Raw genomic sequence first — 15,541 nt, 5'->3', positions numbered from 1 at the left:
GGGCCTGCAGCAGCTGGACACACAGCAGCTGGGGCGACAGCACGTGGCCCTGCAGCAGGTGGTCTGACAGCAGTTGGGGCTGCAGCAGGTCTCCTGGCAGAGGTCTTGGCTGCAGCCCTGGTCAGAGCACACGGAGCCACAACAGGAGTTGACCATGGTGTCAGAACGGGGAGGATTTGGGTGAGTTTCCAAGAGATTGAAGTTCTTGTGTTTGGAAGTCTTCTGAGTCCATAGCCTCCTTTATACCCTGTTGAAGGCCCATTGCCACCACGTCATTATTTCCTTGTTATTATTTACCTCGTGGAAAACTTAATCATGTAATTACATCATTATGTGTTTCTAGTTAAATACTCCAAAACTAACCCATTTAAATACTCCAAAAATAACCCATTTCCTTTTCCTGCGGTGCTCCTGTGTTTCTATTGGAAACACTTGTCATATTTCTTCCTTAGTGGGGGTCACCTTTGTCCCTGGTCTATGCAGTGTCTTTTACAAACCACTGGTCACATGACTCTGACACTTTATTTCTAAATGTGATTCTCCCTCCTACCTGTAGATTGCTCTCTACAAATCATGGGGGACACTTTTTATAATGTGAATGTATCTTTTGTTGTCAAAGAATGTCCTGGTCAGATGAAATGTCGGAAAGGAGTTAGAAGGAAGGACTCACTTGGGAGAAGGATGTCCCATCTGTAATGAAGATGACTCTGATTCCGTGTGTGCTTCTCGAATGGTTGAGGAGATGGTCAGATCCCAAGGAAGTTATAAACTCTGTGTCAGATCTTATTCCACCACTTCAAGTGAAAGTACTTAGCTATGTCTCATTGCCTTTAAGGAGTAAAAACACATTTTTGTGTAGTCTTACAGTATAGGCATTAGGAGTAGGAAGTTTTGATTTATCTTTGATCATCAAAATTGCAGGATGAATTTTTCCTTGACAAAAGCATTTGTTATATGTAAACAATATTTAGAATTATTAAGCCTTCAATAATGTGCATCCAAGACATTCTGTTGGGTACTCTGGGTATAGAACAGATAAACCCTCATCTTTTTCCTGCAGGTACTTGTATAAGACACATGCATAAGAAACAGAATTTGGCAAAAATGAAAGGAATTACACTTATGTTCATTAAACAACTACAATAAAAATGTATAGTATGTGGATAAGTTCCATATACCCTCAAGGTATGTATATTACTTGTGAAGTTTTGACTGTGTACCAGACATTGTGCTAAACATCTTATATTTATTTCACTTTCACTCTTTAATACAACCTTATAAAGTAGTGTACATTCTTATTACTCTTTTAGCAGAGTACTCAAAAGAAGCATTAAAAAGTTAAAACAAACAAACAAACAAACAAAAAACTTGTCCAAGATTAAAGAGAAAGTTAGCCTAATACGTCTTAGTGTAGCCAAGAAAGCGGTAAAGAATAAAATTTGCCAAACTTGCTGAAACTGTTTCATCTTCTTGGAATGTTTCATTTTTTTTTTTTTGTTCATTCTGCAAACTCGTACTCATGTGTCAAAACCAGTTAAAATATTTCCTCCTCAATAATATTTTCCCTGATAAGCTACCCCATACATTTATCATTATTTCCTCCCTTGTGCTCATAATTTGATACATTCTACTGTATCATAGTCATTTACTTCTGTCATTCCCCATGTGCAATGCAAATACCCTGAAGGCATGGCCTATGACGTTTCTTTTTGTTACCATGACACTCAGCACAGAGAACACTGGTGGTAAATGTTTGTTGAGTGAATGAAGGCTTTTTGATGACATAGAGGCATGTAAGGTCCTTTAAAAATGGATATATCTTTTGACTTCTGGATAAAAGAGAGGAAAACATTCCAAACAAGGAGATCAGAGTTTCATTTTAGGAAAACTACACTTATTTCTATGGTAAGCAACATGTCCCCTGATAAACAGTATATGTGGAAAGTTGTGGAAGTTGGGATTCCGTTTATAGAATAAGACTTGGTTATAGATAACCAGGAATACTGTGTCATCACATTGTGGAAGGGAAAAGAGAGGGTGAGATAGAGAAAGAGGGAGCCAAAATCATCCTTTTATAAGGAACCCACTCTTGTGATAACAACATGAATCCACTCATGAGGGTGGTGTCACCATGACCCAAACATCTCCTGTTGGGCGCCACCTCCCAGCACTGCCGCATTGAGGATCAAGTGTCCAACACGTGAACTTTGAGGGACACATTCAAACCACTGCATTCCACCCTCGGCCCCCAAATCCATGTCCTTCTCATACACAGAATGTGTTCATTTTATTCCAATAGTCCCAAAGTCTTAACTTGTTCCAGAACCAACTTAAAAGTCAAAATGTAAATCTACAAGTGTCATCTAAATCTGATATGAGTGAGACACAACACAGGACTTATCCTGAGGCAAATTCTCCTCCACATGTGAACCTGTTAAAGAAGTTATCTAGTTCCAAAATCCGATACCGGGAGAGGCATAGTATAGACAGGCCCATTCCAAAAGGGAGCAACAGGAAAGAAAAAAGGGTAACTGGTCCCAAGCGAGTCCAACAGGGAAGACAGCATTAAATCTTAAAACTGGAGAATAACCTTTGACTCCATGTGCTGCCTCCTGGACATGCCTACCATGGGGCTGGGCTGCCTGGGGGCCTTGGTGTTAGGCCCCAAAGGCCCTCAGATAGCTCTGCCCTGTGGCTTTGCTGGGCTCAGCCCATGCAGCAGCAATCTGATTGGAGTCTCTGCCTGCAGCTCTCTCAGGCTGATAGTTCTACAGTTCTAGGGTCTCAGTGGCTGCTCTGACCCCCCGTTTTCCTGAGCATGGCCCTAGGAGGACCTCTCTGCTGTGGCTACACCCCTGTGGCAGGCGGTCGGAAACATCCTTTCAAACCTGGGTGGATGGCCATGGCCCCACAGCTCCTGCACTCTGTATATCTACAGTCAGTACCACATGAACACCACCAAGGCTCACAGTTTGTGCCCTTTGCAGTGGCAGCGCAAGTCTCGTCTAAGCCCACTTGAACCACAACTGGAGTAGCAAAGGGGCACTGTGCTAGAATGTGGGGAGTACCAAGCTCTTTCTGACCTCAAGGTTCTCTTATCTGGAGCCTGTGATGAGAGGGACAGCTGCAAAGATCTCTGAAATGGCTTTAGAGCCATTCTCCCATTGATGTGATGAACAGCACCTAGCTTCCTTCTATTCATATCAATCCTTGTATCAAAGCATCATTTGGCCACATCCTTGCATGCTTTTTCATTCTTTATATGGCCAGGCTGCACATTTTCTACATCTTTATGTTCTGTTTCCCTTTTAATTATGAATTCCACCTTAAATCATTTGTTTCCTCTTGCATTTTACTATATGAAGTTCAAAGATGCTATGCAGCTCCTTCAACATTTTTCTTAGAAATTTCTTCCCCCAATATACTGCTTCATCTTTCTTAAACTCTGCCCTCCGTTCAGGCCCTTGGACATGAACATAATTCAATTAAGTCCTTTGCCACTTTGTAAACGGATAGTCTTTCCTCCAGCTTCCAATTATTGTTCCTCATTTCCATGTGAGATCTCATCAGAGTAGCCTCTACTGTCCATATTTCTCTCAGCATTCTGGTCATGACCACCTAAATAATCTATAAGAAGATTCAGACTTCCCCTACAGCTATTCTTTTCTCCTGAGCCTTGACCAGAATCACCCTTAATGCTTTGTTCATGGCATTACAGTAGTCCTTCCCTATCTGTGGATTTACTTTCCACAGTTTCAGTTACTTGCGGTCAACCATGGTCCTAATATATTTAATGGAGGATTCCAGAAATAAACAATTTGTAAGTTTTAAATTGCATGCCATCCTGAGTCGTAAGATGAAATACCACCAATCCTGCTCTGTCTTGCCTGGGACAAATGTCGTCCCTGTGTCCACACTGTATACATGACCCACCCTTTAATCCCCGAATAATTATCTCAGTTACCAGACTGACTGTTGCAGTATTGCAGGATATGTAGTGCTTGTGTTCAAATAACCCTCATTTTACTTAATAATGGCTCCAAAGTGCAGGCTAGGCTAATTTGGTTGGCTTGGACTTTAGAAAATAATGTCACTTAATACTATTCAGCCATAAAAAATAATAAAATCACGTATTTTGCAGCAACATGGGTGGAACTGGAGATCATCATCTTAAATGAAACAAGTCAGACACAGAAGGACACATATTGCATATTCTTACACATGGGGGCTACATGATGTGTGCACATGGACATAGAGAGTAGAATGACAGACCATGGACACTCAGAGAGCTTAGAGAGTGAAAGTGGGGTTGACAATGAGAAATTACTTAATGGGTACAGTTTATGTTACTCATGTGATGATGGCCTAAAAGCCCTGACTTGCTAATTATGCAATCTATGCATGTAACAAAGTCACACTTGTACCTCAAAACTTAAAAAATAAAATAACATAGTGATGTCATTTAGCTTGTTCCCAATACATTTAAACATAATTAAGCATCATAGCTAAAGAATGCTTCTAAGTGATGAGGTTCAAGGCTCAAGTACAGAATAATGTGATTCACTTGCAATCAGCACAAAGTGCATTCATGCTAGGTTAAATATATCTTCTATAATTACATTCACCTTCCCAATTTGCCCATGAATTTTTTGGAAGATGACAATTTTCCCTGGATACAAGCCAGGAAAAATTAGCCTGCACATGTCCCAAATTAATAAGATTTTGTTGTATGATGACCCATTACAGCAAGAAATTTAAGAAGTATAGGAGATATTCAGGACATTGTCCTCATTCTTTTCTGACTATGATGTAACCTGATCATCAGAATTTCAGGTAATATGTCAGTCAAGTAATGAATTATTGTTCCAACACACAATGCTCCCAGGAATGCATAATGCCAATAGAAGAGAAGAGAAGTGAAGAGAAGAGAAGAGAAGAGAAGAGAGCAAAAGCGAATCACTAATGCCACAGTCTTCAATGTTCAGAATATTCACAGGGTCATATAGGGATTGGCTTAGGGCCTTGAAGAGCCCGATGTGACTCACAGTTGGGATCATAATAGCAGGTCCTTGTGTGCAGATGAGCTTTATGTTGGTCAGAAATGCTCTTTTGGAAGGTCTTTGTTGGGTTTGATATAATTGGGAATTAGGAGTCCTAAAAAGCTGTAGATTATCATTCACTTATTTATTCCAACAGTGGTTGAGACCTCTCTCATTCTGTTCCACAGACTATGCAGGAACCTCCATACTACTTGTTCTTTAAGACTTAAGTGCTATTACCTCCTCCAGCAAACCTTTCCTGATACTCTCGGCCCAAGCCACCTCTCCCTTAACCTGCCCTCTTCTAAGATCCTGGTAGCATGCTCCTCATGTGTTTCATATTGTTGAATTTATTTTTAGCTTTTTGAAAGCTTTTTGGAGATACAATTGACAAGTAAAAATTGCATATATTCAAGGTGTACAAAATAATGTTTTGATATACATATACATTGTGAAATAGATCACCACAATCAAACTAATTAACATATCAATCACCTCACATACTCTTTTTGTGGTGAAAATACTTATGTTCTAGCAAATTTCAGGTATATAATACAGTATTGTTAACTATAGTCACATTGCTGTACATTCAGTTTCCAGAACTTACTCATTTTGAATAGCTGAAACTTTATACCCTTTGACCAACATCTACCCATTTCTTCCTCATTCCACCCCAGGCAACCACCATATAAGTCAGATCATGTAGTATTGGTCTTTCTGTGTCCAGCTTATTTCACTTAGCTTAATGTCCTCTGGGTTCATCCATGTTGTTATAAATGACAGGGTCACCTTCTTTTTAAAGGCTGAATCCATTGTGAATAATGACATTTATATAAATTTTCTTTATCCACTCATCTGTGGATGGGCACGTAGGTTTTTTAACACCTTTTAAAAGTTGGTGTATCATGATAGATTCAAAGAGGATAAGAGGACATAAATGTTTATTTCCTGACATGTTAAGGACCTACTATTACTAAACAGTTAAAATTAGACTTAGTATTTCACATATATACTCCCCTTAACTATTCCTGAAGTAAACTAGTACCCATGCTTCAGATGTTGGTGAGATTCTTTCTCTGTTTCCAAAGCATGTTAAATAATTCTGAAGGTTAATTTTATTTCTCAATATTTTATTCATGCCTAAACTGTATTGAAGGGCAGAAAACATTGTGTCATGCCTGTGGTCCTAGCTACTTGGGAGGCTGAGGTGGGAGGTTGGCTCCAGTCCAGGAGTTGCAGCTTGCAGTGAGCTGAAATGGTGCCACCACACTCCAGCTCAGGTGAGAGAACCAGATGCTGTTATTTTGATCCACACAAGCTATTGGTCATGTGTGAAGACAATGGAAAGATTTCCTCATAGATTCAAGGACTCAGAATATATAACTTTCCTTTAAAATTCCTTTAAAAATATTCCTATTGACTGAAATATAAGTCAAAATAAAGAATTCCATTACAGCATAAATGTCATGCATAAAATATTGGTTCAGAGAGATGAAGCTGGTAAAATTTTAAAAGATTTTTAAAAGATTCAAATATTCTAAAAGTGGTAGAGAATAAAAAATACTAAAGAATACACAAGTGGTAGGCAAATTAAAAAATGAGGTAACAGTACCTATACTTTCTGGTGATAAAGTGGGTGTGGTGGTTCACACCTGTAATCCCAGGACTTTGGGAGACCGAGGTGGGTGGATTGCTTGAGCTCAGGAGTTCAAGACCAACCTGGGCAACATAGTAAGACCCTGTATCTACAAAAACTACAAAAATTAGCTAGACATGGTGGTGCATGCCTGCGGTCCTAGCTACTTGGGAGACTGAAGTAGCTAGGGGAGGTTGCCTTGAGCCCAGGAGTTGAAGTTTGCAGTGAGCTGATGGTGCCACTGCACTCCAGCTTAGGTGACACAGCCAGACCCCGTCTAAAAAAAAAAAAAACAAAGGAAAAAATTCAAAAATGAAGATAGCATATTTATAAATGTTTATGTACCATAGAAGAGATCATAGAAATGAACAAACCAAATACAGTTTTGCAATATACAGATATGACAGAATAGGTAACATTACTAGTCTGAGACACTAATAGACTTCTCAGGCCTAGGTATTTAAGCAATGCTGCAATGAGAAAGAGCTTGTATAGACCATTTATGGCCCTGGAATAAACTGAAAAGGGATGCCTGAGCCCAAAGATATGATTCTCACATTGCATTACCATATCGATTTCTGAATATGTTGTTTGAGTTTCGTGCTGACTTTACCTTTTTATTTTCCTTTTCAACTAAAAGTTTTGCCTAGAGCTTTTGAGCCTACTGATATCATTTTGATTGATATCATTTTGATTGATATCATTTTGAAATGGGAGGAAATGGCTTGAAAAGACACAGGAAATACAATATGAACTGAACTCCCGAGGCAAAAGGGAATCTCAAAGTTATAAAGGAAACACAGGCAGCTGGGTGACTTGATCCAGGTCATGTGTTGTAAGCCCTAACCTTTGCATGTCTCATAGTTAGACCTGCATGCAAACTCTGCAATTGGAGTTTTAATGGAGCATAAGTGGATGAATATCATTAATGGGTCAATGAAGCATCTCAAAAATAGAACTCAGCTGCATTTCCAACTTAGTTTCCATCACTTTCTTTCCCACAGTGACGTGTTTCGTCACTCATGCTCGCTGATTTTCCCACTGACTCTATGGCTTCAGCCTAAAATCATCCCTCTTATTTTTCCATAGAACTCACCATGAATTAATCTTGACATGTCCCTCCTTGAAAGGACTATAATTTTTTAAATGTCTTTCTAATAATACTACTCTTCATAAAGATATATACATTTGGCTGTGATCTGATTCTCCTTCACATAATCTTATGTGTTTAAGACCAGTGCATATTACCCTGAATTTTCAGAATTGACACATTTTATTTCTATGAATCAATCCTTACGTATGTACTACGTTTCTCCAACAGAATAGAGTCCTTTTTCTCACTAACATTACCAACATACTCTCCCTGACATATGTATTTAAATTAAATCCATGATTAATTGAATTAATTGGGTGGAGAGGGAAAGGAAAGAAAAATAACTTTCAGTCTGGGTGTGTTGGCTCACGCCTGTAATACCAGCACTTTGGGAGGCCGAGGTGGGCGGATCACCTCAGGTCAGGAGTTCGAGACCACCCTGATGAACGTGGAGAAACCCTGTCTCTACTAGAAATACAAAATTAGCCAGGCATAGTGGTTCATGCCTATAATCCCAGCTACTTGGGAGGCTGAGACAGCAGAATCACTTGAACCTGGGAGGCAGAGGTTGCTGTGAGCTGAGATCATTCCACTACACTCCAGCCTGGGAAACAAGAGAGAAACCCCATCTCAAAAAAAAAAAGGAAAAATCCACGATTTTATTGTGAGTTACTTGAGGAACGAGAATTGGGTCTCATTCATTTTATGCAATTCCCAGAGCCCAATAGCTTGCTGATTGGTTCTTAATTTAATTACAGTAAAAATTGAGTTATTGTTTTGTCTCAATAAACTTGATGGCAGGTAAAGTGTGCAATCTGTTTTGGATTAAAAAATGAATTATTTGACATTTTCTCTAATACGGGCTTTGGCTGATACATATAATATCATTTTTTTTTTTTTTTGGTTATTGTCCATACAATAGAAACCCAAAAAGTTTTCCAAATAAATAATCAACCGTAAGAAATACTGAAAGGTCACAAATGTTTTTGATACCAAGAGAGTATTTATTGAGCTATAGTTACTCTACCAGATGTAATTCATTGCAAAGTCCAGACCACACTCAGCAGTTGTAAGCTTAGAAGCCTGTTCCAATGAAACAGTGTGAGATATCTGGTCTTCTGACTGCACACCAAGCATAGAAGTTGGAGGTTTTGTAAGATATTCATGTAAATTGTTGCTTTTAAAATGGTTTCTTGGTGGAATGAACAATTAGCTATATAAATGTAGTGGTGGATCAGAGCAAGGCCAGGTCCAGTGGAGAAGAGGAATGAGAATGACTAGTACAGTGACAACATGGTGTTTGAACCAGGGCTGGTGGTCAGGAATGAAGTTCAACAGCAAGAGGATTCACAGGAGACTGGGCCACAGCAGGTGGTCTGGCAGCAGACTGGATGACAGCAGCTGGACACACAACAGCCGGGTGGCAGCAGCTAGAAGTGCAGCAAAAGGGCGGCAGTAGGAGGATTGACAGCACTGGGGATTATAACAGCTGGGCCTGGAGCAGCTGGACACACAGCAGCTGGGGCGGCAGCAGCTAGAAATGTGGCAGCTGGGGCAGCAGCAGGTGGGCTGGCAGCACAGGGACTGGCAGCACCGTGGCCTGCAGCACCTGGACACACAGCAGCTGGGATGGTAGCGGGTCGTTCTGCAGCAGGTGATCTGGCAGCAGCTGGGGCAGCAGCACGTCTGGCAGAGGCCTTGGCCACAGCTCTGTTCAGAGCAGACAGAACCACAACAGAAGCTGACCATGGTGTCAGACGAGAATTGCAGATGACGAGCAGGAGGAGGCACTTCTTCCCGTACAATGTGTCTCCATGTGGTTCAGGGAAGTAGCCACCCTCATCGAGCAGCAAGATGAATGGTCTTTGACCCACCAAAGCTCCACCAGAAATACTGATATCCTCTCAAGTCACTAAGTCCTTGGTTTTTCCCGTCTTGTAAAAAATCTTGGTTCTTTATGCCATACTTCACAGAGTCCTACTCCTGATTCATCTTCTTGAGAATACAAAGTCGCAGTTGTATTTGAATTTAGGCCACATTCTTATGGATGGAATTGCACCCAGCAAGGAGTTGATGAGAAGGTCATGGCCTTGGACTCTTCTTGGCATCTTCCTAGAACATCTTAGGCAGTTTTATTTTTAATAAATATAGATTTCTAGGCAATAGTCTTGGATATGCTGTGTCAGTTGATTATTATCCCGAGTAGCTGGGATTATAGGCACCTGCCACCATGCCCAGCTAATTTTTGTATCTTTAGTAGAGACAGGGTTTCACCATATTGGCCAGGCTGGTGTTGAACTCCTGACCTCAAATGATCCGCCCACCTCGGCCTCCCAAAGTGCTGGGATTACGGGCACGAGCCACCATGCCCGGCCCAAAATAGAATTTCTAATGAAATAGACATCATCTAATTTGATCTTCTAGAAGTCTTTTCCAAGCCTCACAACAAAGATTATTAAAACAATTGATTCTCTACTTTGGTAGATTAGATTATTCTTTATTAATGTTTACTCTCCTCCCTCCTCCCACCCAACCCAGAAGTATCCCCTTCCACCCTGTGACTTGAACTTTGCCATGTGAGTTGCTTTGACCAATGAGATGTCAGAAGGCATGACCCAAAGACTCAAAATGTGAGCTTGTTCCCTTGGGCTTCTGCTCTCCGAGAAGGATTGCCCCCTAAAATACCAGACACTCCATTAAAATGGAATTCCAGACAAACAACAAATAATTTTTAAATGTAAGTATGCTCACGCACAATCAGATATAATTGTAATAAAATTATTTGTTGTTTATCTGAAATTGAAGTGTAGCTGGGGAACCTGTATTTTTATTTGCTAACTATAACAACTCTAATTCAAAAGAAAGTCTCAAACCAACCTGTGGCCAGAAGCCAAGGCCAGCCTTAATCAATCAAACCCCAACTAACGGACAGATATATAACCAATAAATAAATACTTGTTACAATAAGCTATGAGAGTTTGTGCTTGCTTGCTGTGCAGCAATAGCTGTCTAATTCAACCATGGTAGCAATGTGAAATCAGCTTAATACACTAATCAACACACAAGGATGAACAGATGGCTTTCTACAAAGAAAATAAAAATAGAAGAGTGGCCAAGTATGTGTGACAGGGTTGGTTTTATTGTAAATTTTGATAAATTTTCTGGAGGGGATAGTTAGTAAATCTTTAGCTGTATCAATAAAATGAGGATTAACGGATAGTGCAAAGTGAGCCTGTTCATGTTAAATCGAAGGAGAATCTCATTTTCATAAGCCTATTTGTGAAAACACAGCTTTCGGGTTGACACGCTTGGATTTGTTATCTAAGAGCCTACGGTTCAATGCTGTTCTGCTCAGGCTCTGGTGGAAGCTCAAGCTGGAACAGTGCTTCACTAAGGAGCCTCAGGCTCAGCTCGCTGCCCTCCCACAGAGGAATGGCAGGTACCAGCCCCTTTATACTAGGATGAAGGCCAAGGTCCCAGAATTCCAAGGACCTTCACCCCTATCTGATAGTTTCCACTATGCTTTGACTTGTGTAGACACCTGCATCGGGCTACTGCAGGCATATCCCAGCAAGTATGTCACCCAGACAACCACCATAAGAAGACTGGAGTTACGTGTGGCCTATGGCATCCCCACTGATATCAGCAGTGTCCAGGGCTCTCACTTTACCATATACAAAGTGCAGGAATCGGTGGAGGCCCTGGATATCCATTGGCATTTCTACCTGCCATACAACCCTATAGCAGCGGGGCTGAATGAATGGATGAAACAACCGTTGAAGAAACAACTCTAGCAGGAGACGCCCTCTCTGGCTCTGTGGACGCACTGCTTACCAGCACCCATCTGCGCTCTGAATGAAACTACCCAAATTAGATGTGTCACTTTGCAAAATCACAAGCCCTGGACACTTAGTGTGGATCTTGTGCATTAATTAAAACTGTGATTACTCTCACAATGTAACCAGGCCATGCAGGCCCAAGATGCCCTTGAATTAACATGTGTGTTCTCATCTCCCCAGTGCACACACTCTTCTGGCTCAAGGACCTGATACCACCATCATGATCCAGCTTGACAGTATAAGGGATTGTCCCCTACTCCTTTGCCTCAACCTGTGACTCAACCTGGGTCTATGCTCTTGCCATAGAACCCACCCACTGGAGAGCACATCATTCCACGGGCCTGGAAATCACAAACCAGCCCCAGATGGTACAGTTTTTTCACTCCATGGGGCAAGGGCATAGAACATGATATATAGATCACACCTATTTTACAACCTATTCCTCCTTGTACTTCTAAATAATCAATCCTGGTCCCCAATTGTGCAAGGAGGTAATCATCCTCTCATTATGGGATATTACAATATCCCCACTGTCTCACTCTGGCTGCGACACATTGCAGAAGTGGCCAATCCACGTGGTATTGCAAACCAGGCACAGGCTGCTGCTGGGGGTGGTGCTGTCTCAGAACAACACAACTTCCTGTCTTGTTAGATGGCCTAACTTGCCCTTTCTTTTCTTTTCTTTTCTTTTTTTTTTTTTTCTGGAGATGGAATTTCGCTCTTGTTGCTCAGGCTAGAGTTCAGTGGCACAATCTCAGCTCACTGCAATCTCTGTCTCCTGGGTTCAAGTGATTCTCCTACCTCGAGAATCCCAAGTAGCTGGGATTACAGGCATGCACCACCACACCCAGCTAATTTTTTGTATTTTTAGTAGAGTTGGGGTTTCACCATGTTGGTCAGCTGGCCTCAAACTCCAGACCTCAGGTGTTCCACCCGCCTTGGCCTCCAAAATTGTTGGGATTACAGGCATGAGCCACTGTGCCCGGCCGACTTGCCCTTTCTTCTACTCACTAGGTATCTCACCTGTTGCCCATAGGTGGTGTATCTGTTCACCAACTGGGTGCAAATGGTGACCTTTCTCCAAAACAAAATGAACAGTTGCTTCTGCAGAGAGCTGCCCTTCTTCTCCAGCATCAGCCTGCCATGGTGCATCCAAGCAGCTAACCTCAGTATCTGGAGCCACTTCTATACTTGGTATAATGACCCCCACCCATTTCCCTTTTGCAATAAAAGCACTTTATGTGATAAGTTTCCCACCATCAGAGATGAGACAACATATTTTCCATCTAGCATAGGAGCAGGTTAATGTCACCCCCACTGTGGGATACTCTGTAGATGATGGGCCAGGGTGGACAACAGCAGTATAGATACAGCTTGTGGGCTGTGCACCCATATGTATTAAAAGGCATGATAATAGCATGCCACAAGCTAAAATCGGTGATATGGGATGACTACCGCCACAGTGTAATGTAATCTATTTCTTCAGGTAATAGACATGGAATGTGACGGCAATGTAACCAGTCTCTTCAGGTAACCAGTGATACGTGACTGCGATGACAGAGTGACTCTCCACATGGGGGCCTACCACACCCCTTAGGATGGCCGTGGGCATATGGCATCCACGATTGTCCTTACTTAGCCTATAATTGGACTGGTAGATGCACCTGGGGACATCCTCATTTGTTGGGACACATCGTGCCCAGTTTACACACCATTCTTCCTAACTGGGAAATTGTAAAAGCCAGGCACTACTGGAAGCATGCATCCTGGTAGTTTTACCTGTTGGCCACTGTTGCTGCTCCCCACCCCCGCCCACCACCCAAGTGGTGACAACAGACATACAGCTGCAAGTTGAGGCCCTGGCTAAACATAGGGCTGCAGTTTTTAATGATACCTGTCATGATATTACTCTTCTCACTGAAGAAACTGCCCAAATTAGGTGCGTTACTTTGCAAAATTGCATGGCCCAGGACATCTTAACCACCTACCAGGGCAGAACCTGTGTATTAATTAAAATTGAATTTTGTGTATATATCCCTGATTACTCTCACAATGTAACACAGGCCATGAGGGCCCTAGCTATACATATTTCTGCTATAGAATCACTATCTTATGACCCTATAACCACATGGTTTAATCAACTCCTGAGCACTTGGAAAAACTTTATATACAGTATGATTGCTATTACATTCATTATTCTTTTTTGTTGCAGTAGTTTGTATTGCTGCTGAAACATCTGGTTGCAAGGCTCCTCTGCAAACCCTGGCCCCAGGGAAATCTCAGAAGAATGGTGTGATTAGAATGTAAGGGCTATTCAAGCATGCTGGGGTGGAGGATATGGCAGACACACCTGGCAGCAATAACTTAACTTAAGCATACTCTGAGAATGACCCTACAATCAAAGAAGAATGTATGCTTGGAGTTCTGAGCTAAGGATCTGGGAGTGGCCAACCTGGAGATCCACTCCTTATCTATGAAGGACATTTGAATCCCTACCTCATCCATTAGAACACAGGTCATACTGGGGATTGAGGCCCTTTGTTTTGGATTAAATGGAGGCTGTTAGGTGGAGGGTTCTAAGTGAAAATACTATGTGAACTGCATGCTTTTTACAAATGGTGGCAGTTCTCCTGTCCAGACACCACCACTGGACCACCCTTGTATGTAAGTTCCCCTAACAAATCCCGCGTCATGTTAGCTGTCTCCAGGTCCCTTCTCTAGCCTCTCGGATACATTGTCATCCTTATTGGAGTCAATGGGGGTCCAGGATGACAATCTGTCATCTGAGCAAAACATTTCCCTAACTTTACTGCTGAAAGGAAAGTTCATTACTTATTTTTTTAAATCTGTGTTTAATATGTATAAATGTAAGAGGTTCAAATGCAGCATTGTTACATGGATATATTGCATAGTGGCATGAAGTCTGGGCTTCTAATTTAATATATGTTTTCTTTCCTGTCTAAAGACCATGGTTTACTGAACCCAATGAGCATCAAACTCATAGTAGAGGCTACTTACTCAAGATTGAGGAGACCTTGACTTCAGACCTCATATAGTGACCTCGTTGTGTGACCTTGGTACACTCTCAGGACCTCAGCTGTAGAGTGAGGGCATAGGCCTACATATTCTCCACAATCCCTTCCCAGACTCTACAGATGCAATGACTAATTCCAAATAAATTACAAAGATAATAATTGCAATGGATCCTTGAAGAGGGTTTTACAGTCAAGGTAGAAGTTGAGTTTGGATTGGAAGGATGAGGAGGGCATTCCAGGTGAATGATGACACATCAAAACCAAGGCAGGAAAGCCCAGGTCCTAGTCAGGGGAGAGTGACCACACCAGTGGGCAGGGATCTGCATTTCGTGTGGTCCCTGCTGACATGAAAAACCACAAGCCTGTCTTTAAGTGAGTCATGGAAGGAGCTATCTGTGAAGCAGATGACTACTGGTCTGCACTAGGATGATGCTATTAACCTGCTACCATCATGCCCATGTGCATTAATAAGGCAAGTCACTGCTTGGGTGCTGGTGATGGGAGCCTTTGAAGACCAGGAATAACATGCTAATTTTAGCGCCAAAGGGCAAAGCGATTAGACACCAAATAGTTTAGAAAACACATTCTTTTCTCTCTTATGGGTTAGGAATATTTCAAAGGAAAATGAATCAGAAGTGAATCCAATGTCTAAGTTTGGTAAGGATAAACAATACAAGAAAATGAGTGAATATTTGTGGTGTATGTACATGAATATGTATGAGGTGAAGAGTGACCAAAATACCATTAGTCAATGCTAAATCTTCATTTCATTGGCCAGAAGATGCACAAGAAAATGATCACGTGTCAAGGGGTCATCAACACCCGGCCAAGGTATATAAAGGGCCCGGAGCAGGAGGAGGACATTCACACCTGAGAACATCCAGCTCCTCTCAACAGCC

General features: G+C 41.7%; 1 protein-coding gene across 5 annotated transcripts in view; it reads right to left on the bottom strand.

Moving 5' to 3' along the window:
- LOC111537419 (keratin-associated protein 4-8-like) overlaps positions 1–9,517 on the bottom strand; it is a 10,527-nt gene extending 1,010 nt beyond the window's left edge. Inside the window, exons 1-4 of one of the 5 annotated variants that reach the window (XM_031934331.1) lie at positions 9,259–9,517; positions 9,105–9,185; positions 8,323–8,346; positions 4–104 (exon numbers count right to left, since the gene is read on the bottom strand). In XM_031934331.1, the coding sequence (XP_031790191.1) occupies positions 4–104; positions 8,323–8,346; positions 9,105–9,185; positions 9,259–9,517 (465 nt within the window). The other 4 variants (XM_031934330.1, XM_031934332.1, XM_031934333.1 and 1 more) reach the window with 4 other exon arrangements.
- Positions 9,518–15,541: the final 6,024 nt, after the last annotated feature.

The sequence above is a fragment of the Piliocolobus tephrosceles genome, chromosome 16, assembly GCF_002776525.5.
Source record: "Piliocolobus tephrosceles isolate RC106 chromosome 16, ASM277652v3, whole genome shotgun sequence".
Lineage (NCBI taxonomy): Eukaryota > Metazoa > Chordata > Mammalia > Primates > Cercopithecidae > Piliocolobus > Piliocolobus tephrosceles.
The sequence above is the reverse complement of the archived record's forward strand: the minus strand, read 5'-3'. Positions and strand labels throughout refer to the sequence as shown.